Source organism: Leptonotus elevatus, chromosome 19 (assembly GCF_054856555.1).
Source record: "Leptonotus elevatus isolate MCC_2025b chromosome 19, RoL_Lele_1.0, whole genome shotgun sequence".
NCBI classification, from domain to species: domain Eukaryota; kingdom Metazoa; phylum Chordata; class Actinopteri; order Syngnathiformes; family Syngnathidae; genus Leptonotus; species Leptonotus elevatus.
This window is the reverse complement of record NC_141257.1, coordinates 5812079-5839381: the sequence shown is the minus strand read 5'-3', so window position 1 is coordinate 5839381 and position 27303 is coordinate 5812079. Positions and strand designations below refer to the sequence as shown.

Here is a 27303-nt window from a genome sequence, read left to right as displayed (position 1 = left end):
GAATTATGTATACACCAAAATAGTCACCTGTGACCCCTGGATGACCTTGGATGGATTTAAGTGCCGGTGTCACCAGAGATTTGTTTCCTACGGAATCCGAATCAGACTTATTGGCTAAGTAAGTAAAAAGACACACGGAATTTGTCTTTCTTTTTTCGTAGAAAAATGAAAAGTAACGTAGTGCTTTGCTGCTACATTCAAGTACCAAATGCAGGACACACAAGCAATATTAGTGATTCAAATGAACTTTATTGACTTTGCTTGGTCAAAGGGCATGCAAATACAGTCTTCTGAACCCCAAATGTTAGAATAGTTTTTTTTTGTACCCCTCAGTTTAATTGCATTTTCTTAAAAAACTACGTGCACCTTAAGTAATCAATTTTGCAGCTTACAAACCACAAAAATACCAATTTTACATTATCAAATACCGCACATAGAAAACATTTACAAAGCACAGGTAGAAAATTACAGCTCCCCCTTTCTCTCCGTCTGTCATAAAATGCATCCCCCCCCATCACAAAGTCGCTCTTGCTATACGTTGCCCTTTTGCGAACACCTCAGCGGAAAGGTTAAGGCCAGTTTGAGAAGACGAGCAACACCAGCAATGTGGATGAATCACCAACAAGTCCTCCAATTACTACGACCGGTGCAAAATTACGACCAAGTGTTATGTATTGTGTTATGTATTGTTGCGACCCCTATCGGCCATGTAAATAGTCAAAATATAGTACAGAGAACCATAAGGGGAAATGACGGGACTCGAACCCGAATGGTTTGGTAGGTGGGCAAACGTCTTTCTTACAGGTAAGTGACTATTTAAGTGCTTTTTAATGTTGACAGTCAATTTGTCACCTGGGGACGGGTTTGGTATTAGGCTTTAAAAGTGAGGTTGTACACGTTACGTCTTTACATGGGACACTAATAGTTAGGGATCGTAAGTAGTTATGGTTAATGTTACAAAACACGTAGCCAACACTTACTGGCATGTCGGATAGACACTCGTCTTCTCACCACATAACTTCCACTTATGGTTTACTTTATTATTTATTCGCTATTTGCCTGTGGCCGGTAGGGGTCGCCAAACTACAATAGGTAAGGATTGGTCCTAATTTGGCGCAGGTACATTTCAATTGGAAGTCTGTCTCGGATGGATATTTGTGTAGCGACGCCGAGGTATTCGTCTGCTCCGCGTGTGCGTGGGCTTGTGAGCATCGTTGCATTACCGTCTCGAGTTGTCCTTGTCGTGCTGCATTCAGGGACATTTGTGCTTTGCTGGCTTAGCAATGAATGTTTGCCGGGAGGGTGGGGAGTGCTTACAGGGGGCTACAGTGGCATTGAGTATAGTCTGCTGTGGTTTAGCAACATGGACGTTACGAAAAGACATTTTCAGCATTTATTCAATAGCTTGATATCCACAAGGTCCATGTATTCGTTTGTCCACACTAGCAAGACAATTTGCACTAATAAAATGAATATAAGGCGCGCTACCAAGTGCAGTTCATTCTTTGAAATTCAATACATTTGTATCTATCACAATTACAGGTATTATTAAAATATTTTTTTTTTATTGTAACTTAAGTGCAAAACATTTTAATTGCATCATTGCTGAACTATTGTTTTTGTCTTCCTATATTTGACTGCAGTATTAATTTTTCAACTGTATAAGGCTTACAAAAAAAAAACCACAAATTGTCAATTATTGAGTGGTACATGCTAGATGTAAATTAGTAAAATTTTATAACATCATTTGTAGCAAATAATTTTGTTGTTTATTTATGCCAAATTTGTAATGCGTTTACTTTGCTAAGGATCACAAATTGGGCCTTGTTTTTTCCCCCTTCCTCCTTCCTCCAGCGAAGAAACTTGGCGCGCTAACTAGCGAACCGCCAGGCTTCCCGTTCATTTCTGCACACTAGATGAACAGCATCAGGACAACGACATGTTACGAATGATGCAGAGGGTACTATCAGGCAAACGGTGGCACTCAAACATGTTTTAGTAGTGAAGACAAAGAGCGTACTAGTACATGGACCTAAAGCTGGATATTAAAAAATAAATAAAATAAATGCTTACAAGGCTTTTATAAACAGAGAGAAATTGACATATTAATTGACATGAACAGAACATTATTAATATTGTGTACAATACAGTGTGTTAGTGTCAATTTGCTACAATAAAAAGACCCCAGAAAACAAAGAAAAAATAAACACAAAATAGTTTAAAAAGACTGCTCATGGGGGCACTATAATAATAATAATAATATTTTTTTAAAAAGCCACTAGTTTATAGTTGCTCTCAAAGCATTACATGCTCTGTTGCTGTCTCGGGTAAACGTAAATATGTTTTGGTGAGCAACTTAGGTTACAGTAAATGTTTATTGCCTAAAGAAAATTGGCAGAGCCAGTGCTACTTTATGGTTAGGGTTGCGTCATGTCCAACTTTCCATGGGAATTTGCAGGAATTTGCATCAATTGTAAATTTGTAATCAGGGAACACACTGTAAAAAATAAATAAAAATAATAATAATAGTTGGGCAATCTTAACTAAATATTGAAAGTTTTTCTTTCACCTTAACCCTTGAAATTGAGTATAATTTGGGGTTGGGGTCTTCAGTGTTTTTGTTTTTGATTAAAACATCATTCATGAATCAAAGTGTATATATGATATTTTATAAAACGAGTTTGCGTGTATGGTGCATATTAAGCACTTGTATTCTGAAGCCATTCTGACAGGGGATGTATAAAGTTAAAATTAAGTTAAATCTCAATTCACATTTTAACAAAAAACTATCAACCCTTAACTAAACTATAACAATTAAATGCATTTCCAAAACTTCAGAGCTAAAATTCCCATCGAAAGTTTTCAGAAAACATTTCGGCCCCATTTGCATCGCTTCAAAATCTCTCGCTCCTCAGTAACTTCGACTGCATTTTATCTTAAAAGTGAACCAATAATCTGCACCGTCAAGAAAATTCTCTCATCTCACATACAAAATTCCCGTCGTTGTGATTGAGAAATTCGTTCGCGCAATAGCGAGGGGGAATAGCTTTCGGTGAAATGACAATAAATCAATCAATCAAAAAGCATTGTGCATGCTTCTTTCAACCAGCAAGCTTTTTTCTTTCAAGGGATTACACAAAGTATACAGTAGAGTACAAATTGTCCCTGGTTTGTAAGGGAGAGGCAGTACTGCAAAGTAAATGACCGAAAAAATAGGGTTAAGAAATACATTCAGAAAACTTTACACACACATTTTGTATATACTATATGTAGAACTCCAGTAAAGATATTTCAAGCAAAACACATTTGTCCAAACGTGTCATACAATAGTGAAGCATTGATCTCCGTAATACAATAATAATCATTAGAACAATAAGGCCATTGTAAACTGAACAAGCCCTCATCAACACAAGGCAGCTTCGCCCACGCACTGCCTCCTCTCTATAATTCCTCTCTAATTATAAAAAATAAAATACATTTGCAACAGCTTGATTGACGATACAGTACTTTTCTCTTTTTTTTTTGCACATAAATAAGTCAAATCAGATTGACAAATGCCGGACGTGGACATTCAAATCTCATCGCCTGGAAAGCTTGACATGCACCACCCCCCCCCCCCCCCCCCAAAAAAAACACTCCCAGCATGTCTACAACAAAACCCGTTTCAGTACCTTCACATTCAAAAGTCACCAGAACCCGAGCCAACTCTGTCACCGTCAACCCTGCTGCTTTGGAGGCTTCAATATAACCACTTGAAAGTGGGGAAATGTCAAGAAAGTACAGATGATACGTTTGTGTGAACTTTAAAGACCCTGTAAAGTGAATTTAGAGACTTCATGTTAGAGCGCCTCGTTGTCAGCCGTGAGTGCACGCGCACCATGGAGAGAAAGGCCGGATAGCAAGGGGGTGGGGAAACATTTGAAAATAAAAAGTTTGCCATGACAGCTTGCATGTTGCACTCGCATTGACACTTTAGAGCGCCTCGTTATTGCGGAGTGAAAAAGCCGTGTGACGACACAGTGAGATCTTTTCTGTAAGCATGTAGTTATGTGTAGGGATAAGAAAGCTGCTAGATGTTGTAGCATACTTTAATCAAGTATTAGTGGTATTGAAAAATGGCAAGTCCAGGTCCAGAAAGTAAAAACGCTGCCACAGTTTGACTTTAGCCCCTTGTGCTAGCTAGCTAGCTCCCTAGCAGGTAAACAAGCACCCGGGGAGCTAGCTAGAGAGTTAGCTAGCTAGCTAGCACCTGGGGCTAAAGCCAAACTGTGGCAGGGTTGGTACTTTCTGGACTTGAATTTGCCACCGCAGTTTTTTTTCACGATTTTGAAGTTTCATTTTATATACTTGCCCATTTTTTTTTATCATTGAAATTTAGCAGGTTTGTTAAACACATTCTCTGTGGTGTGTGAAAATCAGGAGACAAATGTCACTTTACAGGGACTTTAAGTGTTCACATCTCAACAATCATTTCAACAATAATATATATTATTATAATTATCTATACATTTGAAAGTCCTCATTCTGTCCCTCACACTCATTATACAATGTGATAAATGTGCACACTCACACCTCACATTAAAGAAAGGCAATATTTTTACTTTGCTTTTGGTTACGGGATTCAATGGATTTGGATGCGCATAAATAAAGAATTAATCTACTGTACAGCAAAAGGTTAACAAACACTTTTGTACAAGCTCCAAAACACTGGAATTTACAGCAAATATTCTTTATCTTTCTTTTTTTTTTTTGCCAAAGAGTAAACATTCAGCAGTGAATATGTTATACAAGGTGGTTTTCCTATTAGGGGTTCTTTAACAAGATCGGATTTTTTTTTTTTTAAGGAATCACAAAAAAAGGTGCACTGAAGAGATTGTGTGCAAATACAGTATTTGTACTCATTTTACATCATCATGCCAGCTCTCCACAAAAAGACACAACGATTTTGATATAGATATATATACTGTATAGAATACCCTACAATACCATAGATCATGTCAAGAAAATTGGAACACACGTATTATTTCAGATCCAAAGTGGAAGTGTGAAATTTTGTTGGTTTCGCAAGTGCTGTGAGGACAAAAATTACAAATGTGAGCTCCATTGAGTGCTGATAAACGGAATGTACCTTTGTAAAAACATGCAAATTCATGTCGCTTTTAAATAGCTGGACATTTGTTTGTGTAAAGTTTGCTGCTGGTCCCAACACTCGAAAATAGAATACAAATGTCATATTACATAAAAAGTAAATGCCATTTACTTGCTTGAGCTTATTTAAGAACTACGTTAAACGTTCTGCTACAACTTGTTACGCTGAATTCATTTTCGAGAAGTGCTACGAGTACAACTGACCGGTTTCTGTTGTTCTTGTACAAGTGAAAAACAAATCAACGAAGCCAAGAAATCAAGAAATTAACAAACGTGCTGTTACATTCCCATGCTGGCATTCAAAGGAATTGCAACATTTCACAATAAAGTGCTGTCTTGAAAATACAACCCTAGTGCAACACTCGTGTAAAATTTAATGTCACCTTCAGATTTACTTTTGATCATCGATCAAATAAAGCCTTAATAAAAAAAAAACTCCAAATGCTGGTACACAGAAAAAAAGGAAGCCCGAAAACCCTTCAATAAAGCTCTTCATATTTCCCACAATGCTCAGTGCCCTGTGGTAGAAAAATGAAGGCATCATTTTGTATTTATCATCGTCATCAATCATCTCCTTAATCAGTGATTCCCAATGCGATTTTACTTAATTGATCCAAAATTAGGTATTTATATACGGCAAATAATGTGTGATTACAGTTCAGTTGTGTGATATTCCTTCAAACACAACTACATGTTACTAGTTAGCCAAAAATGTGTACTAGTTGGCATCTGTGAGCTACTAGTATGGCGGCTGAAGTGTAATGTTAACAAGTATAATTTTATATTGTCACTAGTATTACCACTAGTTGTCAACCACTGCTACTAGTATCATGTTGGTGTCCTACTAGTAGAATGACTAGTGCACATTAGTAACGACTGTGTCTTACTGGTAACTTTATGGCAGTTCTGCATACTAAAAATACAAGTTTGGCCTACTAGTAGTAAGTATAGATAGGCGAGTACTTGTGACGGCGTCCGATACCAATATTACCCTCTTGTGGCCATTTTACAATCAGGAACTAGAAATTACAAATTGGAAGAATAGAAAATCGCCATTGGTTTCATGCAATTTGACGGGAAAATGCGATATTGGGATAAATAGGTATTTATTTTAAATGATCTGACAATGACTGATCTGAGTACTTGTACTAGTATCAGTGTGGGGGGGAAAAAGTGGTATTGAACATCCCTACCAGTACATGTTACTAGTGAGGCAAAACTACCAGAGGGCATTTTGGTGCTACTAGGAGAGTGCAACAGTCAACTAGTGCGTGATATGTGCCAACTAGTTGGGTTTACTCGCAAGATTTAATTGCATACTAGCAGGTAAAAAAAAAAAAAAGGCAGTACACTCTAAAGTTAAGATTACAAATTGAATTATTGACCAACTTAAAAAAAATCATGTCAATTGGCAACACACGATTGAATTAAGTTAGACCAAAGTGACTATATTAACTCTAATTAATTATGAGTTCTTTAAATTCCAGTCCAAAGTGTTAAGTTAATGAACTCATAATTAATAAAAAATTAATTCAATTGTGTGTTACCAATTGACGTGATTTTTTTTGAAGTTGGTCAACAATTCAAACAATTCTCCTTTTAGAGTGGAGTAGTGGACAAAATGTTACAAGTAAGAGACATGCAAATTTTACTTAAAATTTAAATACATTTGAACTGTACTTAAATGTAACTGTACTAGTGCACCCTAGTTATTGTACTAGTTTGCACTAGTACATAGACCTGAAGCTGGATATCAAGGACATCGTATCAGCTTTCTATAAAAGGCGCAAATTTCCTATTTTTGTTTGCCGTGATATTTTTCTCAATTAAGGTTGGGAAACCCTTTGGCTCTTTCGGGTCAAATGTTAAATGTAAAGTTTGGAGCACTTTTCGAAAGCTCGTTACAAAAGTTGCAAGCAAAGCATGCAGACTGCGGCCGATACACACGTGAAGACAAATAAATGTTGAACTATATATATGTATATATGCATATCTATGTATAAAGTCAGCCCTGCGCTGTACAGTAGCAGTGTCGCTACCTCACATACGTTCCTTCATGTAGAGATCTACGCCTCTTATGCGTTTATGGAACTTCTAAGTCATTGGCTCTGCTACATACTTGATATTGTTCTACTACTTCATCTAAGACTACAACAATAACAATTGCTTTGGTTTTAAAAAATAATGTTGTTGTTGTTGTTGTTTTTTTTTTTTAAGTTTGGCATAGAGAGTTTAGAAAGTGTCATCTGTATGGCCCTGGGATGGTATTGTGGAACCTCGAAATGCAGGTTATGGCACTCTGTGAACCAAATGTGTCATGGTCGGCAATGTTGAAATATGGAGGAGGAAAAATGCTACGTTTTCAAGGTAAAATGTTGAATTTATGAGTTGTTCCCTACTTAGAAAATTGCTCGGTGAGAACGTGATGGACGCCGGCTCTCGCGCTTCAAGGTAGAGTTTTGAGTGGTATGTACAGTACGAGGGTTTGCATGACTCAGCCTTAGGTGCACGAGGGGCTGGTGGCGCTCTCCAGGGAGGACTGCGAGAGGCGTCGGGTGAGGGGTCCGATGCTGGGGTCTGCCAGAGAGGAGGTAGGGAACAGCTTGTACCAGCCGCCGACTGTTGCCGAGAGGTCCAAATCCTCCAGCAGGATCTGGGCCATTCCCATGAAGCACTTGTGGTCCATACGTCCGTAATCCCCCCACACAATTACCTAAACAACAGGAAAATATTGTTTTACATGGACACGGTCACAACTCATTTGCTCCCAAAAATGAATAAAAATGGTCTATTTTAAATATTGTTTATGTGGGGTTTTTTTTATCCTTGAGCATACATACATACATAAGACTTTGATGCGTCCTCTGACCTGAAGAGGTCTCTTAAAGCAATATAAGAGATCAATTACGGCTATGTTGCAACAAGCTCTTTTCCCCAGTGTTTTCAACAGGTTTGTAAATAATAATGAAACTTAGCTATATTCAAATGTTAATTGCTGCAAAACGGAAACAGATACAAATATACTTTTTCTTCCTGATGAAAGAAGAGACTCTAATCTTTCTTTTGGTAGGTTCCACGTTTTTATAGCAATAGAACACAATATTCTGCGGGCCTTGCAAAATCAGTCAAAATTCAGTAAAACAGCCAGGAGCGAAGGGTATTGCTTCAGTGAAAATGGCTGGGAGTGAATGAGTTAAATGCGTTCAAACATACTCGCAAGTACTTGTAGGCTAAATGCTACAAACATAGCATATTTTCCAATAATGCCACGGGGCATTACTTGCGCATGGAAAAAATTAATCATGCACTGCAGACATACTAATAAGTAATCATAAATCATATTTTACTTCATGTTCAGACATATTGATATCGTGCGGCAAATGCTAGAAAAAGTTTTTGTTTTGTTTTTTCCAATCACGCATGCAACACCCTGTGGCATGATAGGAAAATATGCTATCTTTGTAGCATTTAGCATTTAGCCTACAAGTATGTCCAAACGTATTTGCGAGTACGTTTGAACCTACTCGCCAGTCAAAAATGTTTACTCCACGTTGGCAGTTCAACGCTTCCGTAAAAAATATATAACTGTGACTGGGAGTGGCAATTAACACTGAAACCTTTTTTTTGTGCTTTTTTTTCTCTCATGATACAATTTTATTCTTGTCAATGTTATTGTATTTTATTTTCAGTGATGTCCTACTCCTCCCTCACATATCCATGTGCTGTATCAACACATCCCTAAAGGAATTAAATCTCTCGTCTTCTGGAAAGGATAAAAGTCAAATGAATTTAAAGTGCATCAACAGACGGGAAACAAGCGAGAGAAAATCCAATCAAATGAGTCCGATACCTGGAGGACTTTTCCCTGAGGACTCTCATCGAACAACAGAGGCTGCTGGTAGCTGGGGTCGAGATTCTTCTTCACGACTTTGGTTTTCTTCTTGGCCAAGCACACTCCGTTCTCAAGGACGTACACCTTGACGTAGGTTGCTAAACACAAAATAAAATTGAATAACACTGCAGTCAATTTTGGCGCAGGGATCACAAAAGGCGGCCGGTGTACCTGGAATATTCTTGGAACCCGGTTTGGGGATCAAGCCCCTGGCCTGGTTGACCTCCACCTCCAGCTGGCCTCCTCTGTCCACCATACCAACATGGACGTCCCCTGCAGAGGGAGACAGACATTTTTAGAATGCACACCTTGAGCTGATTTAGTGTTCAATTGACACTTGTCACCAGTAGAGGGAGGCATAGAACAATGTTTCCTTAGAAGTGTCCTTCCGGAGTCTTTCAGAGGTTTTCCGTTAACGAGTCACATTTCATGCACGTTAACTTTACATACTTGTGCATTAAGCGGTACAAAGGATTATCACCAGGGAGCTCCCATCGAACCTTCTGCTTAATTTTTTTCCCCTTGACACTTCACTTTTACTGCACGGGAATATCCCTGCACCTTTTTGGTCTTGGAAAAGGTACCCAGGAGACTAATTTTGAGCCCTCTGGGTTACAGTAGTGTTTTACATTTAGACATCCCAATAAATTGTCAACATTCAACAAATATCATTTCTGCAATTTGGAAAAATGGATGCTCGTTCATCAATTAAAGCCACGAACACTCACAACTGACTACGAGGCACTCTGAAGCAGCCATGCCACATTGCTGCGGGCACTTATGGCTGACAATGAGGCACTTCAGCAGACAATCCAAATGAGAGCAACTAGAGCAGAATGAGAAGTGACTGACACGCTGGGGGTCCACTTGGCTCGTGGCTTACCCATGGGAGGCGTCGCTAATGTTTGCCGGCCTACGATCTGAGCGGGGCCTAAGCCGTCCAGGAAGTCGCTAAACTGGCTCTCGGGCCCGAGGCGCGTGGTAGGGAAGACGAACCTGAAGAAAAACAAAAACAAAACAAAAAAGCCAGGAGGGGCTATTGAGTTGACACACTCGACACACGTGTGAAGCAGTCGCACGAGACGGATGCTCACGTTCCGTCCGAGCTGTTTGAGTTGGTGCTGCCATCGGTGGAGTCCTTGCTGCCCTGCCGCGTCACCCGGTTCCTCATCTCCACCGCGATGCCGGTCTCCGTGCTCCGTCGGATGGTGCTGCGAAGCTTCTTGGTCCCGCCGTCTAGTGAGAAGTGGGGAAAAGGTCAAAGGTCACCTACACAGCGAAACACCCACATGCTATAAAGTTTGCGCGACTTCAGTGTGGTTCCCACGTTGTGCTGAAAAAAAATGCCAGGCAGCACTGAGGTTAACTGGAAGAGATGCGGCGTAGAAGAAGAGGTAGAGAAGGTCCCCATCAAAACTCTAGCTATAGTCGTTGTTGTTTATTGATGTATGCTCTGTTTGTATGTGTTGCTGCTCCATTTAATTTAATTTGGCAGTTGTTTAAAGGGTTATAATAAGTTTTCCATTAGCATCTAATGGAAACTAGCCTAGATGTTCCGTCAAAAAAAAGAGGCTAATGATTAGCCCTTCTATGATGTTGTAATTATACCATAGCATTATACTAGCGGACTTTCGTTACACAAAAGTATATGATTTGAATGAACATTTTGGTGCTTGTTAACCATTTTTATTTATCTTTATGAAAAATCAGACTTCTTTGAAAAAAAAAATGTTCCCAATATATTGATTAAATCGATAAATCATCCAGCCCTAGGCAAAACTATATGACTAAAATCCAATCAGAGTTTTCCGGAAGTGTGGCATTACACAGAGCTGCACGCTAATCATGCTAATCGCGAGTCTGCTGCATTCACACTTTCCAAAAGGGTGTTAGTGATACAAGCTACGTCGAGGAGCCGCATCACACATACTGCAGATCTAATAAAAATATTCAAATGGTGCCGTGGCCTTGCTGTCCTTTCCAATTCTGGAACACGGTGGTCCATTTTTAACTGCGCTGACAAGAAGTCAAAAATCAGTAATAAGAAAGAAAGAAAAATAATAATTGGGTGGCCTGGTGATAAGATGAAGAGTTTCGGCTTCAGAGCCTTACGGGAGCTTGAGCTCTAACATCAGAAGAAGCTTCCGGGGCATCATCCCCTGCGATGACACACTATCTCTGAAAAGAGCTCAAGATAGGACATGAAGCCCTGTGAACTCATGCAGCATCAGCTCAAAATCCCTGCGATCTTTGCCCCTCTATCCTTAATGCGACCACTTCCAAGGCTTTTAAAGCCGCGTTTCCTACGCTTTCTCGTAAAAGTGTGTACAAACCTCACGTTTTTGTAAATATGTTATCACAGCTTTTCATGGGATTGTGATTTTGAAACCAAATCCTTTATTTGAGATTCATCCTGCGCTGGGGTCCTCCGCATTTGCCAGCATCACCACAAAACCACCAAAATAAAGCATTACAAAGATGTGAGCTACTTCATATGCGCACAAATGCAAATTAGGGAGCATCTTTCCAAACGAATGTGGCACCGTGCACGTGAGCAGTCTGTGCTAACTTCTTTTTTCTTATTCTTTCTTATCCCGCAGGAAGGATTTAAAACCTTGAAAATCTCTGCTCACAGACATGACATGGGTTGTTAAACACAAAGCATCAGCCCATTTTCTTTTGTTCCGTGCAGCTCATTATAACGGCGGTTGTGGTGGCAATGGTAACTGGCACAGCGTCCTCCCCCTCGCTGTATAGGAGCCCACAGAACTGGATGGTATGGAAAGCTGTTTGAGCTTTTATTCCATATCCTTATCCTTGATAACCATCTTTGCTTTCACTGCTAGGACAACTTTGGCATACTAGTTGGGCAACTAAATGATACTAGTTTAGGGAACTCTGTAAATCACTTGCGACAAAATTCAATTCTACTAGCGAACATCTAGCACTTCTTGTGACATTATCATGATGGCTAGCACTTCACTAGTATTAATGGCAGTCGTGCGGTTTTATGGCTGGTGAGCCACTGACTCTTGAATCATATATATAGTTAAAAAAAAACGAAAATACAAAATAGGCTACAAAATTTCAGCTATTTAGCTTTTTTTAATGATGACATCATTGCCATTATTGGACTGAAAACTAAAACTGCATATAATTTATTACACATGATTCATTTTTGTCTTTACTCTTCATCAAGGTTATTTTAGTTAACGAAAACTAACGAAAAAACTGAAATTCAAATAACTATTTCGTTAACGAAATAAAACAAAAACAAAAACGCTTTAGAAAAAAAACGAAAACTAACTGAAACTACATGTTATGTTTACAAAACTAACTAAAACTATAATTATAGCAAAAATATCCTTCGTTTTAATATTTAATTAATTTAATGCATGAGCCTATGGGGATAGTTTTAAATATGATTTTAAGTATATTTTTTCCCGATATTAACCGGACTAAGGATTTTTGAGAGTGTGTCACACAGCAGTGACGGCATCTAGCAGCAGCCAATAGAAAAGCACCTTGAGATGACGTTGCTTCTCTGCGCCAAATTGGCCTGCTTGACTTTTGGCTCCAATGGCTCGACTCGCTTGCTTTCTCATTTACCTCATCCGAAATGCTTGATCATGATGTTTTTTTTAAATATTGCACATAAGTAATACAAATTTATAAAGAAAACTAATACTGAAACTAACTAAAACTAAGCATTAAAAAACACAACACAAACATTTTTTTTTTAATAACAGAACCACCCCAAAAACTAATTAAAACAAACTAAATTAAAAATAACAAAACTCCGAACAAAATAAAAACAAACTAAAATGAAAATTCCAAAACTATAAGAACTCTGCTCTTCACATGCAAATGAGGTGGCACCTGCCTACCCTGACAGCACGTCCCTGACAGTAGTGTTCAGATCTTAAGAACTGCACAGTTTTGCCTCACTACTAGTTACTTGTCCTACTAGTGTGCAGAAACATTTTACTTGTTAAAGACAAAGATGAAACATGAATTGCTTCTACTTGAAAGTTGGACGAACTAGTGCGGTGAGTTGTCTTTTTTTGAGGACAAACAAGTACATGGAATTAAAGCTGGATATCAAGAGGCTTTCGATCGACCCCCCCCCCCCCCCCCAGTGAAAGACCTTTAACAAGAGGTTTGCCCCTTGCTGCTAGTTAAAACACACTCTCAGGTCCAGCCATCCCACTTCATTAGGCCTGAGCAACTCCAAGCTTATTAAACGCCCCTCTCACCATGCTCGCCCCTATCGCCATGACAACAGCACCCCCGGAACAGTCACCAACGGGCAAACAACGCCGCGTGATGAGGTTAGAATGATTTTTGTGAGACTGTCATGTGAGGAAGATGAGAGCGTCTGCCGGCAAACTTGAGGCGCTCGTCGACGCTGCTGTGACTGACAACTCTGATGGCGAAGCAAACGATGCCACCTGAGACAGCTGGCGCCATGGAGACGGGTTATTAAAAAAAAAAAAAAAAAAGAGAAGTCATGAAGCTGAACCTTTTGACTGAAAATGTCCGCTAAATTGAGTTTACTATGATGACGAAGCATTCTTTTCTTTTCTTTTCTTGCTGTACTAAGCATTCTTTGATCCATCAAGTATAGTGACTCCTTCAACTTGATCGCCGCACTATTTACTCATTTGTCCGCGTGGCCCTCCCCTCATATCAAAACAGCCCCTGTTAAGGAGCAGTGATGCTTCCTTCCTCTTTAATCCCCTCCTCCTACTCTTCCACCTCCTCTTCCTCTGTGCCCCTTTCCCATTGCCATGGCAACGCAGTCTGCATTGCACCAAGAGCCTCGGCCAGCCTTTCCCCTTTCCGAGTGGCTTTTCCTGGCCTTCTTTCAGTTGTTGCTTTAAATTCATATTATCTGATGTGGACACTTAAGCTCTACCACCGAGTGAAAAGGTTTATGTCGGTCCCATTTGGAAGTTCAGCTTGTACTAGTACACGGTTTCTCCTCACTAGTAAGAAAATTCAGCACACGAGTAGAACGACTAATCCGTACTACTTTTGTACATTTGTCAAGTATAGTTCAGTGTTTAAGTTGAGTGCATACATTTGCATTGAATCTTTTAGAATTGTTTATCTATAGATTAATAGATTACTGTATATGCATTAGTGTTGTCAAAATGAGTGCGTTAATTTTGAGTTAATTTAAAGTTCCTTTAACCCGTGGGCAGTATTTTATTTTGAAATGACTTGGTCAGAACCAGCAAAAAGCCCAAAACGGGTCAAATTTAGCAGTAATAAATTTAATAATAATGCATATACTTGTTACCATCAAGTGGCAGAAAAATGACCTCAACACAAATACCACACTCATTTTTACAGTAAAGTACATCTTTTTTTTTTTTGTTTACTCAATTTTATGATTGTGAAATTACTGTATCAATGACTAAAAAATGCTGCCATATTTCTATTAGTTTAACATTTTTTTCCACATTTATGTTCACAAGAGTATAAAAAAAATTAAAATATTTTATTGTATATTTTATTGTACATTTTAAACACATAAAATTTGCAATTAATCATGAGTTAACTATTGAAGCCATGCGATTAATTACGATTAAAAAATGTAATCGCCTAACACCCCTATTATATTATATTATATTATATTATATTATATTATATTATATTATATTATATTATATTATATTATATTATATTATATTATATTATATTGTATTATATTATATCTATAGATCCTACTTGGCAGGCAGGAATTTGTGTTAGCCTTTGTTGCTCTGAATCCCACTCTGCCTTTCTAATCTATGGTGTTCCACAGGGTTCAATTATGGGAGCCCTGCTGTTTGATTGTATTTGTGCCTAGTTGTCATACCAGCGTCCAGAAATGTCCAAGCAATGAAAGAAAAGAAAAATTCTAGTTCTATTAATGCGCTTAATTGTATGTATTACTAGTGAGAAAATAAATTCTCAAGATATCCTTGATATTCTAATAAGCTTTTTGTCTTGTTTTGGTATAATATAAGCAGGGAAGCACGGACATTAGACATTAAACTGGACATCAGTCATATAAATGCTCTTCATTAAATCCAAACTAAACAAAGAAGCATTGTTTTCCTTTCCCCTCCACAGTTCAGCTCACTTTTTATTCCGAGGCCAAAACAAATAAGCACGCGCTCTAATTAGTGCGAGCCTGCCATAAATCCAACTGCTAAAAAACATTACATAAGCTAGTCGAGGAGAGGCCGTTTAATTGTCTACTGATATGAGGAATAACTCATCCCCAGGAGACGTGCGAGATTGCAGAAAGCACGCGGCATCTAATTCAAAGAAAATTTTGTGCACAAAAAAGGTATGAAGTCAAAACAATCCAGATATTAGATCAAGTTCAAGTCACATGGTGGAAGCAAATTAATCGATTTGATTGCAGAGAATGGCGCATCAAGAAAAGTACTGACTCCATGCACGTATTTTGTGCGTGCGCGTGTGTATCATTAAAGCCGCTTTGACATTTGGAGAGAACACTGATGAAGCCTTTCTCATTATGAGCTGTAATATAGAATGCTGTTTTTAGCCTCCCTGCGCCGACTTGCCTATTGGATGCGCCGTGACGGCAGCGAGCCGCCGCGCGTAGCAACAGTAACCAAGCACGGGTGTCTGCGATGAAAGATTTTGTTGTGGCGTCTTCACTGCTGGGCCTCTCTGCTAAATTTGGAGCCAAAAAAAGGAAAGCTTCAAAAAGGTAGGGGGTAAAAATAGAAATTATTTATAGTTGAATCTGTGTCAGTTGCATAAGAAGGATAAAAATTGGGTCTGGTCATATTTATTTCTTCTTATGAGTGCATTAAATCCATCTAGCCATCCTTTTTTCTACAGCTGGTGAGGGTCATGGCTTTAAGACTTCTTACATTCACTCCTTACGTTTTAAAATGGATACCTGTAGGGGAGACCAGGGTTAGTTATATCACTTTTGATACTTTTAGATATTTCTTGGAATCAATACATCATATTTAAACAAAATATATACCAGATGAAAGACCAAAGTCTTGGGTATATTTTGTGTCAGTGCTGAGTTTTAAGCCATTAAATAGAGATAGTGAACATGCGACATGTTGCCCCACCAAGGATAAGTTGTCACACTATATGGGGTAAGATGTCACGCTGGAATTTGCAACTAATAAAACAAAGACAAACTTATCCTTGTTCTCCTGTTTTTTGTTTGTTTGTTTGTTTTACAACCAGAGAAATTGTTTATCATTGATCTAAAAAAATTAGCATAGTCATTGAGCAAACTTTAACATAGTATATCACAAAATTGAATAAAGTCCTTAGGAACTGCTGGCATGTTATAGCTCTCAGCCTCAAATGCCTGCCCACGTTTTCAGTTTTTTTTCATTGCGTCAAATTAGAAAAAATGGCTATTGAATAAAACTGACAGTAATTCATTCTTATATTTTGTACTTAAGCACATTTTAGACTCTGTATTTTTTTTTTTATGTTTACATAAGTTGATGCGACCTTCGGACTGTCCCATCAGTAAAGGAGGAGAAGCGGTACGTCTATTTTTGCCAAAGTCTTTTTTTACACACATAAATATTTATACTTAAGTACATAATCAAGAAATAATTCAAACAAACCTCCTGTGTTGTATTTGTGTGCGCTATCAATGTGTGCATGAATCCCATTAACATCTCAGACCAGCATAATAGTGACCAATAAGCCGCTATTAGCCTTTTGCCAAGCATCCTTTTTCATAGGAAATGATTTGTACTAATCTGAAACCTTCATGTACTGCAGGATGTCTGCCGGTGAGTTAATATGCTGTGCCGGCTTCGGCCTAATGTCGATTAAATACATGAAGAAAAAGGCCAATTTAATTCTCAAGTAATTTCCCCTGGAAATGGATGGGAGGAAACAGTTCTAACAAATGTATATTGTGTACAGTATTAAACTTTAAAACTGTTATTAGATGGATCTTAAGATTTTTTTTTGACAATTTAAAAAAAAAATGGGGGAAAAAAAGAACAAATGACGCAAAAAGGTTAATAGAAAGATTAGCATGACAATTTCACCATGTTGCAGATTTTGGTCCAAGAGCAAAATGTCATTTGGGCTTTGAGAGGGGAACCTGTGGAGAATCTCCTGTGGCGCAGCAGCCGTCTGCCGGCGCCATGAAACAGATTTAGAAATAAGCCTGCCTGTGTGTTTACATTGGCTGAGAGGAGAGAAGTGTGTGTGTGTTGGTCCAATGCGCCAAACGCTCCCATCATATCATTTTTTTTTACACACGCGTGCACACACACGCCATACTCCTGAGACCCCAAACACACAAACATAATTACTGTAATCTGGGGCAATTTCCTGTATTGTTGATGTTGTTTATTTGAAAGTTGCACGACACTGCTACTTGACCACCTTTGATTGAAAATAATGATAGTATATCAGCTGCATTATTCCGTACAAGAGTCTCTCCTCTCTGACCAAGCTGTGATTGCATTCGTGATGGTATGCTCTTATTTTCTGCAAGGGCCAGCAAGCTTCAGCTTAGGAGTAGTCGTGCAAGAGATCATCATTGATCCGTGGTCGGTTCGGATTGGTTGGTGGAAAAGGTGCGCATTCACACGAAAGGAACATCATACTCCCGACACTATTTAGACATGTCAAGGAAGCTGAAACTAAATAAACTTCAAAATAAAGTTGACCAAATAATACATTGAGGGCAGTGCAAATAGCCTGAGTAGACTTTTACTTTGAAATTAGCCCACGTTGTGGCGTGATGGCTAGCTTAGCTTCCCTTTTCGACGTTTAAGATTTCATTATTGTAGTTTTGATTGACTTAAAGTTGTGACCAACATCATCAACACAACGTTATCCCAAACTCATATTCAATCGCTGATTTATGACACCGCTACTTAATTACGCTGTCATTGTATGATACGGCAGAAGTCTCCGACGTAAGTGGCAACTGGCTAGCAGCTAGATGTTAGCATTATGCCTGGCTGGTAGCTGTGAATGAGTTTGCCAGTTGATATCTGGCTTACTTTAATTCTTTTTCAATATTCTGGACCAAGGCTACTTTGTAATTCACTCTCCATTTTTAAAGAAAGGGAATGTGCCTTAATTCGCACATTGAGGTCTTTTCATTATTAAAAAAAAAAAGATAAATAGAACCTTCATTTATTTTATAAGACACTTTTGCCCATTATTGTATCATTAATATTATTTTTAAACAGGAAAAAGCATTTTACAATTTTTTTTTTCTTTCCGAAAAACAATCCAATCCGAGACTCAAACCTGTGATCCGAACCGTGACTTTTGTGATCCGTTGCACCACTATTCAGAAGGCATAGATATTGTTAGCAATGGCTGCTTGAAATGTTTCATAGCCTCTGAATAGCACCAATGGGGAGTAGGAAGCTTTTAAAAGTAGCCAGAAAGGTCTCAGTCGGCATTTAGAGGAAAGCCCCGTGACTCAAAAGTGGTGCAGGGGGGGGTGGGGGTGGGTTGTGGGGGTTGGATAATGGCGCAGCAACCTTGTATTCAAGGCAACTCAAAAAGAAAGTCCAGGGATCTAAATCGCTTTCACCTGGAGACGTGCAGTGACCCAACAGAGACCTTATTGTGAAACATTTCCAGTAAAATTTAAAGCACAACCAAAGGCTTGAGTCATCTTAATTAGAGCGATTTTCTTTGGGGGGAGATTTTCCCTAAAAAACGGGGATCATTGTGAGGTTTGAAGTGCTGCTGCCAAACTCTGATGACTCAGAAGGAGCTAGAAGTAGGGCACTGTGGGACAGCCCACCGCCTCCCCCTTCCCCCACAGTCCCCAAATGAAAACAGCCTGAGTGTAATAAGCGGTCGAGAGACCACATGATTGACTTTTTGAATATTGGGCATGCTCATCAGGGATTCAATCTATTATCATTTGGTTTTTATTTTACCTTATTTGGTGCGTGCATCTTCCTGCTGCACAGTTATGTTATTAAAGAAACCCAAAATTACTCTCAGCCAGTTTTAATTGGCTTGTCCATTATCAGAGAGATCTAAAAACAATATTTAAAAAATAATGTAGTGAGCTATAAGACTGACGATCAAGCAGTGGTCAGGGCAGAGTCTCATGCTGGCCTAAAAGCTCCAATTTACAGAGAGATAGGAAGAACGTTCTTGCGTACGTTTTTAGGAAGATTGTACGTGGGCGAGTTCACAAGGCCATAATTTGCGTTTTTCATTATTGAAAATCGGCCAGTGACTCAAACAGTTTTTTCCACAAAAGGTAAAGAATAAATATGCCTGTGAGAATTATTATAGTGTTTATATTTGTTGCTGCAATGTTTGTGGTCAAAAATGAGTTAGTTAGTTAGCACCGTATATATAGCATTAAGCTAGCAGACTTTAACACAACGTAAATGTGTTTGTTTTGAATTCATAGCATGTTTAGTTGGCTAATACCACAAATCTACTCTTAGTTTCACAACCAAACTCATCAGGAGAAAAACAAGTGGCCCCCTTCCTGTGTGAGACGTTTACAAAATCTCACAATCTGCTGCTTGTGTGTGCCTAAGGTGTACACCTGTGCCATTATCCATCGACGGCAATAAACATGCCAAAAGAAGGAAGGCGAGAGATATAAAGTTATATCGAAAGGAACATTTGAGTGGGTTGAAGAGCTAAATGGAGCACAGAATAGTGAGATGACGGCGTGTGAATGTATGCTACGTGAATATGTATGTGCAGACATATACGTATTTCTGGAACCTGTACAGAAAGGTGGAGGCTCAGATCAAACACAAAGCACAGCAAATACACACATTCCAATCCCTCCAATCCGTGCCTGGCTTCCATTAATCTAACCCTCCTTAGTGCACTGAATCTTAAAAGTGGTCGCCCTCTGTGCGATGGATAAACCTGCACAAGAGATAAGATTGGGCCCAGCGGAGGAGTGAGTCACTCCTTGAAACCGATAGAAATACTTTGTGAGCTTCTTTTTCGAAGCAGCTAATAATAGTAGGCAATAAATAGACCAGAGGCAGAAACCAAAAAAATGACACCCCAAGGCTGGCCTGCTACAAATCCTTGAATTGGGAATCTATCTATTCTTCACATTGACAACGACGAAAGGGCAAAAACAGTGCAGCCAAGACGGCTTTGCATTTTCCCGCACGGATTTGTGTTGATGCGACGCATGTTATGTAATACAGAAATGTTAATCGGACAAATGCATGTGTGGTGCTGCTCACGATTTCAAGACTTTGTAGTCTGAGCGATGCAAAGCGGGATGGTGGGTTCGGGTGTCTTTTATAGGGTGTGCTCATTATCGCACATGTGGCAGGAGTTAGATAATCAGGTGCCACCCATGGTCAATCAATGAACTCACACCTGGGTCTAATGACACTAACTTGCCATTAAATTAAGTACGTCTGCCCACTTTAACAAGATCCAAGACAAGCGCTTTGTTTTTGCAAAAGATGACTATCTATCTAAATGTTATTCGGCACCAAAATTCTTTTAGCAATTTAGCCATTCTACTCTATCCACATTTCTCCACCAATTCAAACCAGTCCAACTTCAAAACATTGATCTCAGTCAGAGCATCTATGCTACTATTTTCCACATCCCCCAAATTCCTACTTACCCAACAATTCTACATTTTCCATGAAAATAATTCCCATTGAAACGAATGGAAACATTTTCCACATTATCTCATTCTCTCTCTCTCTCTCTCTCTCTCTCTCTCTCTCTCTCTCTCTCTATATATATATATATATATATATATATATATATATATATATGTATATAAAAATAAAAGTTAAAAAGGAAAATAATTATTAGTAAAGTCAGATATCTCTGAAATTATTTTTTACATTATCCAAATTCCCACATCTCATTATTCCACATTTTTCATGACAATATTCACAAATCAAAGCAGACATTTTACATATTTTCCCACGTTCCACTTTTTTTTCTTACCAATTCAGACCATTCCAATTTCAAGTCTTACCTTCTACATTTCAACAATTCAATTAATTCGACAGCATTTCAGTTCGGCATCATTTTTTCAGCATTCACTCGCAATCTCTACTCGAATAGCATTCTCTAGTTTAACAGTATGTTTATTATTGCAGCTGTGTTTTCACATTATTGGTACTGTATTGCATCATAATGAGACTTGAGTTTTTACGATCTTATTAAAAACATTTATTAGAAACATCGCAGTACTATGCACTGGGATACCATTTAATTGAGTTGTAAGCCTACAATGTTAATTGGCGATATTTTAAAAAAATTATATTTTTGGTGGAGTTTCTCAGAGGTTTAAAATGCCATGTTTTGAGAATGCACAACGCACGCCTGATTGTGTACAGTTCTCAAAAGTATTATGCCACTATTCTTAAATAGACTTGCTACAAAAGCACTTCCAGTAGAGCTCATTCCGCTGATGTTTGTGAACTGACTGGATCCAATTCGCAAAATGTGCCATGACCAGTGCATAGCCTGCAGACACAATAACACTGTAACATTACCTTCTCAACACGCTTTAATACTATTCATCTCCATTCATTCATTCCATTAAGCTTCCCCCTTTAAATCCTGTTATTTAATTTTAGAGGGTTGAAATGAAGCACAATGTTTAAAGGGGAGAGCGATTGAACAGAACAAATGGTTACTCTTATGTAATAGAGCGTACACTGCTATATCCTGGCGTTTTAGACCATTTTTTAAAAATTGATTTTGTATACAGGCAAACCTGAATTTAGAGTTGCACGCCTTCAGTGTAGTACCATGTTGTGCCACAACATAAGGACAATAGGGCGCTCGCTATTTTACACCATCAATTTTCATTCCTTTGAATCAATATTACCACTCATCGTTTTCTTCATGTAGTACTTACTCATCCCCGGGGACAAATTGTCCGTGCAGCTTATTGGCTAATGGCTGACCAACCGAGCACGGAAGACAGTCCAAGACCCCGGGGCGTGTACTTGGCCGGCCCGCGTTGGACAATTAATGCACCTGCCATTCAAAACGTGGCCCGCTGACAAGTGAGCAGATTTGGTCGATAAAGACCACCAGCAAGGGATGTCAAAAATGACCCTGATTGGAATTGACTGAGTTGGGAAGGATGTTTGCGTGCCTAATTTTAAACTCCTGGTTTCTGGCATTGGACTGCTGAAACAAACAAGTTGGTTAAGACTGTCACTGGGTCATTCAATGAAATTCCACCACCAGTCTTACCACGTTTTCTGAGGTAAAACCACAAATAGAACAGATACTCCTCCCAAGATGGAGCCACCCCCCCCCCCCCCTCAAAAAACACACCACTCGCCCCACCCAAAAAAACAAATAAGTTAATTTGCTCGGGAACGATCCAAAAGCATGATTCAGGATTCAGATGAGTGCATGTGTGCACATGAATGACAGTGTGTGTCTTCCTGTTCCTGTACACTGCCCATGGGACATATGGTGACTCTGCTAGCGCTGGCACCACAAATGTGTGTTGGACGTCACGCATCCACTGCATTATGTTTACTCTCACAGAGGAGACCAAGTGTATTTAAAATAGAGACGCTAGAATCAGTTTGTTGTTTTTGTTGTTTGTTCGTCTAATAAAGATGTGTGTTTATCGGATAAGAATTGAGATGGATGGCATTAGAGCCACAATTAACTCATTTGCTCCCAAAAATGTATAAATATGTTCTATTTTAAATGTTACCATGCTCCCAAAGACGTATGTTATGTATACGTTTTTTTTGTTTTTGTTTTTTAATGCTAGAGCATACAGAAGGCTTTGATGCGGCCTCTGAACTGAAGAGGTTGCTTGAAGCATTGGCAGTTATTACAAAAACGGCCAGCAGGTGGCAGCAGGGTATAAGAGATCAACCAGGGCCATGTTGAAAAAGGCTCTTTCCCCCACTGTTTTAAACAGATTTGTGAATAAGGATGAAACTTAGCTATACTCTAATGCTAATTGCGGCAAAACAGCAACAGATACAAATATACTTTTTTTTTCCTGATGAAAGAACAGACTCTAATCTTTCTTTTGGTATGTTCCATTTTCAGTCAAAACCCAGTTAAACAGCCGGGAGTGAAGGAGGTTGATTCAGTGAAAATGGCTGCGAGTGAATGAGTTAAAGGAACATGTCCCCCAAAAATGTTGGGTGGCATTAACATTCATATTACAGCAATTCACAAAAATAATAAAAAATTAAGGCTATAAAATTTGACCTGGTTTTAGCCCATCTCCAAAAAAGGCTTAGATTAATGATAATGCAATATTTTTAACATTCATTATGCAATCTAAGCTTTTCTGAAGCAACTGAAAATGTTTTTTGCTAAATAAAGTGCATTGGCATTTGAATATAGATAGATAGATTAGAACAGGCTATAAAACGTCCCACTCTGCTGGATTTGCACAGCAGATAGCAACAACACTCACATCAGGTTTTAGGGCTGAATAGTCGCCCAGAAATAAACACAGTCGATGTCCAGCCACACAGCGAGCAGGCAAGCAGAAAGCAAATTGTAGACATGGACACGCTGTTCTGAAAAGGTCACATGCACAATGTGATGCATAAAGGACAAAACCAACTAGCCAAAAACTTTAATGGCAATTTTGAAATCGGGACTAAAGTATGACAAGTCTTCTTACTTCTTCAGCGGGCTTGTGTTCGCGACTAGCAACTGAGTGTTTCTATTGCACCAGCATGACATCTACTGTATAATTATTCCCACGGGAGACAAATGAGAACACAGCGTCTCCATCATTATCATACATCCCACATACGTGCAATCTGCTACTGATCGAGATTATATTGCAGCCTAAAGCTGCTACGGAAAAGGACAAAGGATGATGTGACAGGCAAGTCGGAACTGACATGAATGGAATAAACAGCAACAAGAAACTGCCATTACAGTGGAAAGTGCCTGCATGCTTAAGAGCTGATGATGAACTGAAATGTTGTGGAGATTGTTGAATTGCTGAGATGTAGAATGTGCGACTTGAAATGGGAATGCTTTGGAGCAGTTACGAAACGTGGAAGGAGCGGGCAAATGTTTAAAATAGCTTACAATTTGGGATGTTTATTGTATGCATTTGGGAGTTTGGGAAAAGTTATAAATCGTTCCCTAAATGTTTTGAATGAGCTGAAGATTATGAAGTTGGAAAGTTACAATAATATGTTGTATGTACCTCCACAAGTCTAAACACGGCATTTTGATTAATATTGTGTTTATAGAATATGAATTAAGCAGCAAAATCCACCTGTTTTTATCCATCTCAGACGGCGGCCATTTTGCCACTTCCTGTCCACTGAAAATGACATCACAGTTGCTCAGGGCTCAGGTGACAACCAGTCACGGCTCACCTGTTTCCTGGGTTTGGTCATGTGACATTTGCATGCTGAAATGTGTTTGCTCGTTATTTGAGCACTGCATGTGCAACTCTGATGTCAGTTTCAGTCGACAGCAAGTGACAAAATGGCCGTCACCTTAGATTTTTTTTTTCTTATTTCTTTTGTCTTTTCTTTTTTTCTATTTGAATGAAATGACCAAATTCAACAAACATTTGATGGATAAAAATGGGTTGATTTTGCTGCTTAATTTATAATTCCACAAATATAATATTAATCAGAATACCATGTTTAGTCTAATGTGGCTATTGTAATTCACACATATTTGTGTGAAAAATATGAAATTCTATGAAAGCTGGAAATTCTGGAACATGTCCTGAATTGTATGAATCTTTTGAACTTCAAAAGATGTGCTAGAATCTGATGGAAAATGTAAAAAAAAATATTTCAAAAAATAAAAAATGTTGAGTTACAAAAAGGTGGGGTGGAATAATAATGAAAACAATGGAGTTTTTTTTAAAGCCAAAATAACCCAAGCGTGAATACTATTCAGTATTCACACAAAGAGAAAAGAGAAAATAGAAGCAAAAGAGAAAAAGTTGCCTTGACCAAGATGTTGACGTCGAACATAAAAGGTGTGAAAAGAAGAAAATTGTGTTTGGCTGAGGAAAACTAAATATATGAAAAGAAGCCAGTGGCAAATGACTGACCCTGCTGGTTGAGCTGCTGTGTGCTCTTGCTCCACTGCGACAAGCCCACAATAGCCACCATCTTGGCCCCCAAACTGGAGCGCCGCTTCTTGTTGCCGGCCAGCGACGCCGACTCGGGACCCCCGCCCCCGGGACTCTTCTCCAGGTTGTACATGGCCCCCGAGATGCTGGAGGAACGCACCACGTTCCGAGCCGCATCGCTCAGCCCGCTGAGGCTGCTAAGCCCGCCCGGGCTGGGCACCTCCACTGAGCTGCTCAGCATCATGGTCCTGCTGGTCGAGAGGACCGGTGGGGGGCGGGAACCTTGGGGTGGGGCTGGAGAAACAACAACAAGATGACATGAAGCCAAAACTTTTGTGAAAAATACTTGGAAAAACTTTAGTGTGTCATGCAGTCAGTTGGCAAGCATTGAGGAACCCACTCATATTTTAACATCTATTTATTACAAATAGAAAGTAAACAAAACATGTAAAATTGGCCCAATTGATTAATCGGGCGGCTAATTTAATCGGTTAATATTAGCTATTTTAAAATCAGAAAAGAAAAAAAACAGTTGATTATGGTGGATTTTTTTTTTACATTTTTTTTAAAAAAAAAAATTCTACACATTAACACTTCACCACATAAGACAAATATAATGAAATTCAAGCAAACCCCTCCTCCAAAATAGTTGGCAAAAAATGATTTTTCTCTGTTGTGAAGTTAAACAAATACTTAAGTACAAAGTAATGTAAAACAGTCACATGTTCTGCTTGCAATTCATATCTGTAAGCATTAAGTGACCCCCTGGTGCTAGCTAGCTAGCTAGCTCCCTAAAAGGTAAACAAGCACAATGGGAGCTAGCTAGCTAGCTAGCACCTGGGGCTAAAGCCAAACTGTGGCAGGGTTTTTACTTTCTGGACCTGGATGTGCCACCTCTGCCGATTAATCGGCCAATTAATTAAAAAAAAATATATAGGATATCGGTTATTGAAATTTTATCGTGCCAAATATTGGTCAACCCTCAAAAAATTCAGCTAAATTTCAAACAATGAGGAAGTCGATACAGTCTGACTTCCTACTCCAAAGCCTTCCAAAATAACTTACAGTAAATGCAGAACAAAGCAGACAAAGGTCAGCGGGTGGCAAGACATATCTGCGGTCACACAAACCCAAATGTCAGGGATGGCCTGCTGTTGGCGGGCAACCTTGTCAGCTGCGGTTTGTCTCCCGTGTTTCCCTGGAATCATATTTGGGCTCCAACGTTAAACAGTGACAGTGAGACTCTGAGCCGCCGGGTTGCGCGTGTACTCATATACACTTCATAAATTAACTTAATAATGGCCTAAACCGAGTTGTATTGGAGCATCCCAGGAATTTGTGTAATGTCTCCCAGACTGTACCTTCACACCCTTATCTGATTTGCATACCATGTTACGTCAGAATGACCTTTTTAAAAATTCCCCTTGTCACTCCTAACATCTTCACTAAACCTCTTTGTGCCAATGTCCCCCTTCTACTTATAACTGCATCTCGTGCCTGTGCAGCTCGTAAAGATTAGAAATCATTATTTTAATGTATCCCGACTTATCCAGGAAGCCAAAGTGAAGCACATGATGCCATCTGAGGACTGTGCAAGCACTTTTTTTTTTTTTTACACACTGACCAACGGTTGTACGGACCGATGCACATATTATTTATGCGACAGCACTCCTTCCTGTAGCAGGATGTCTTAAATAATACATATACTGTAGAGTGAATTTGCCCTTAATACGTCCAGAGAAATTAAAACTTAGATAGAAACATGCGGTTTCTTTTTTCTCTTCTTATCATTAAGAAAATTTGAGGCTACCAAGCAACTCATTCATTCTGACTTAAATAATGCTATGCTAAAAATATGCTAATGCTAATAACAATGCTACTATCAGATGCCAGTTTGGGAGTGATAAATAAACGTATTTAGAGAACTCGAAAGTATGTTTTAATCAGTTTTTTTCATGGTATTTCTTTTTCACAGACTGGAACGTATCCACCACGATAAACGGTGATTCATTTTATACTTAGGAAATGATTGATATGTAGGTTAATAAATAAGGAATGGTTGCTCTAAGATAGCATTATAGACGAGAGTTGGGTGTGCCACAGTGCCCCCAGGCTGACTTCCAACATGGCAGGTGGGTCGGGGAGAAGGAGACGAGATGTGTCACCAGGGAACGCGGCCATGAGTCAGGAAAGC

General features: G+C 39.0%; 1 protein-coding gene across 2 annotated transcripts in view; it reads right to left on the bottom strand.

Moving 5' to 3' along the window:
• Positions 1 to 3619: 3619 nt before the first annotated feature.
• The window catches only part of rims3 (regulating synaptic membrane exocytosis 3), a 29448-nt gene continuing 5764 nt past the window's right edge, over positions 3620 to 27303 (bottom strand). For both annotated transcript variants that reach the window (XM_086062824.1, XM_086062825.1), the window contains exons 2-7: positions 25089 to 25403; positions 10135 to 10276; positions 9924 to 10036; positions 9212 to 9313; positions 8999 to 9138; positions 3620 to 7861 (exon numbers count right to left, since the gene is read on the bottom strand). In XM_086062824.1, the coding sequence (XP_085918950.1) occupies positions 7649 to 7861; positions 8999 to 9138; positions 9212 to 9313; positions 9924 to 10036; positions 10135 to 10276; positions 25089 to 25353 (975 nt within the window). In that variant the 5' untranslated portion in view covers positions 25354 to 25403 and the 3' untranslated portion in view covers positions 3620 to 7648. The remainder of the gene's footprint in view (positions 7862 to 8998; positions 9139 to 9211; positions 9314 to 9923; positions 10037 to 10134; positions 10277 to 25088; positions 25404 to 27303) is intronic.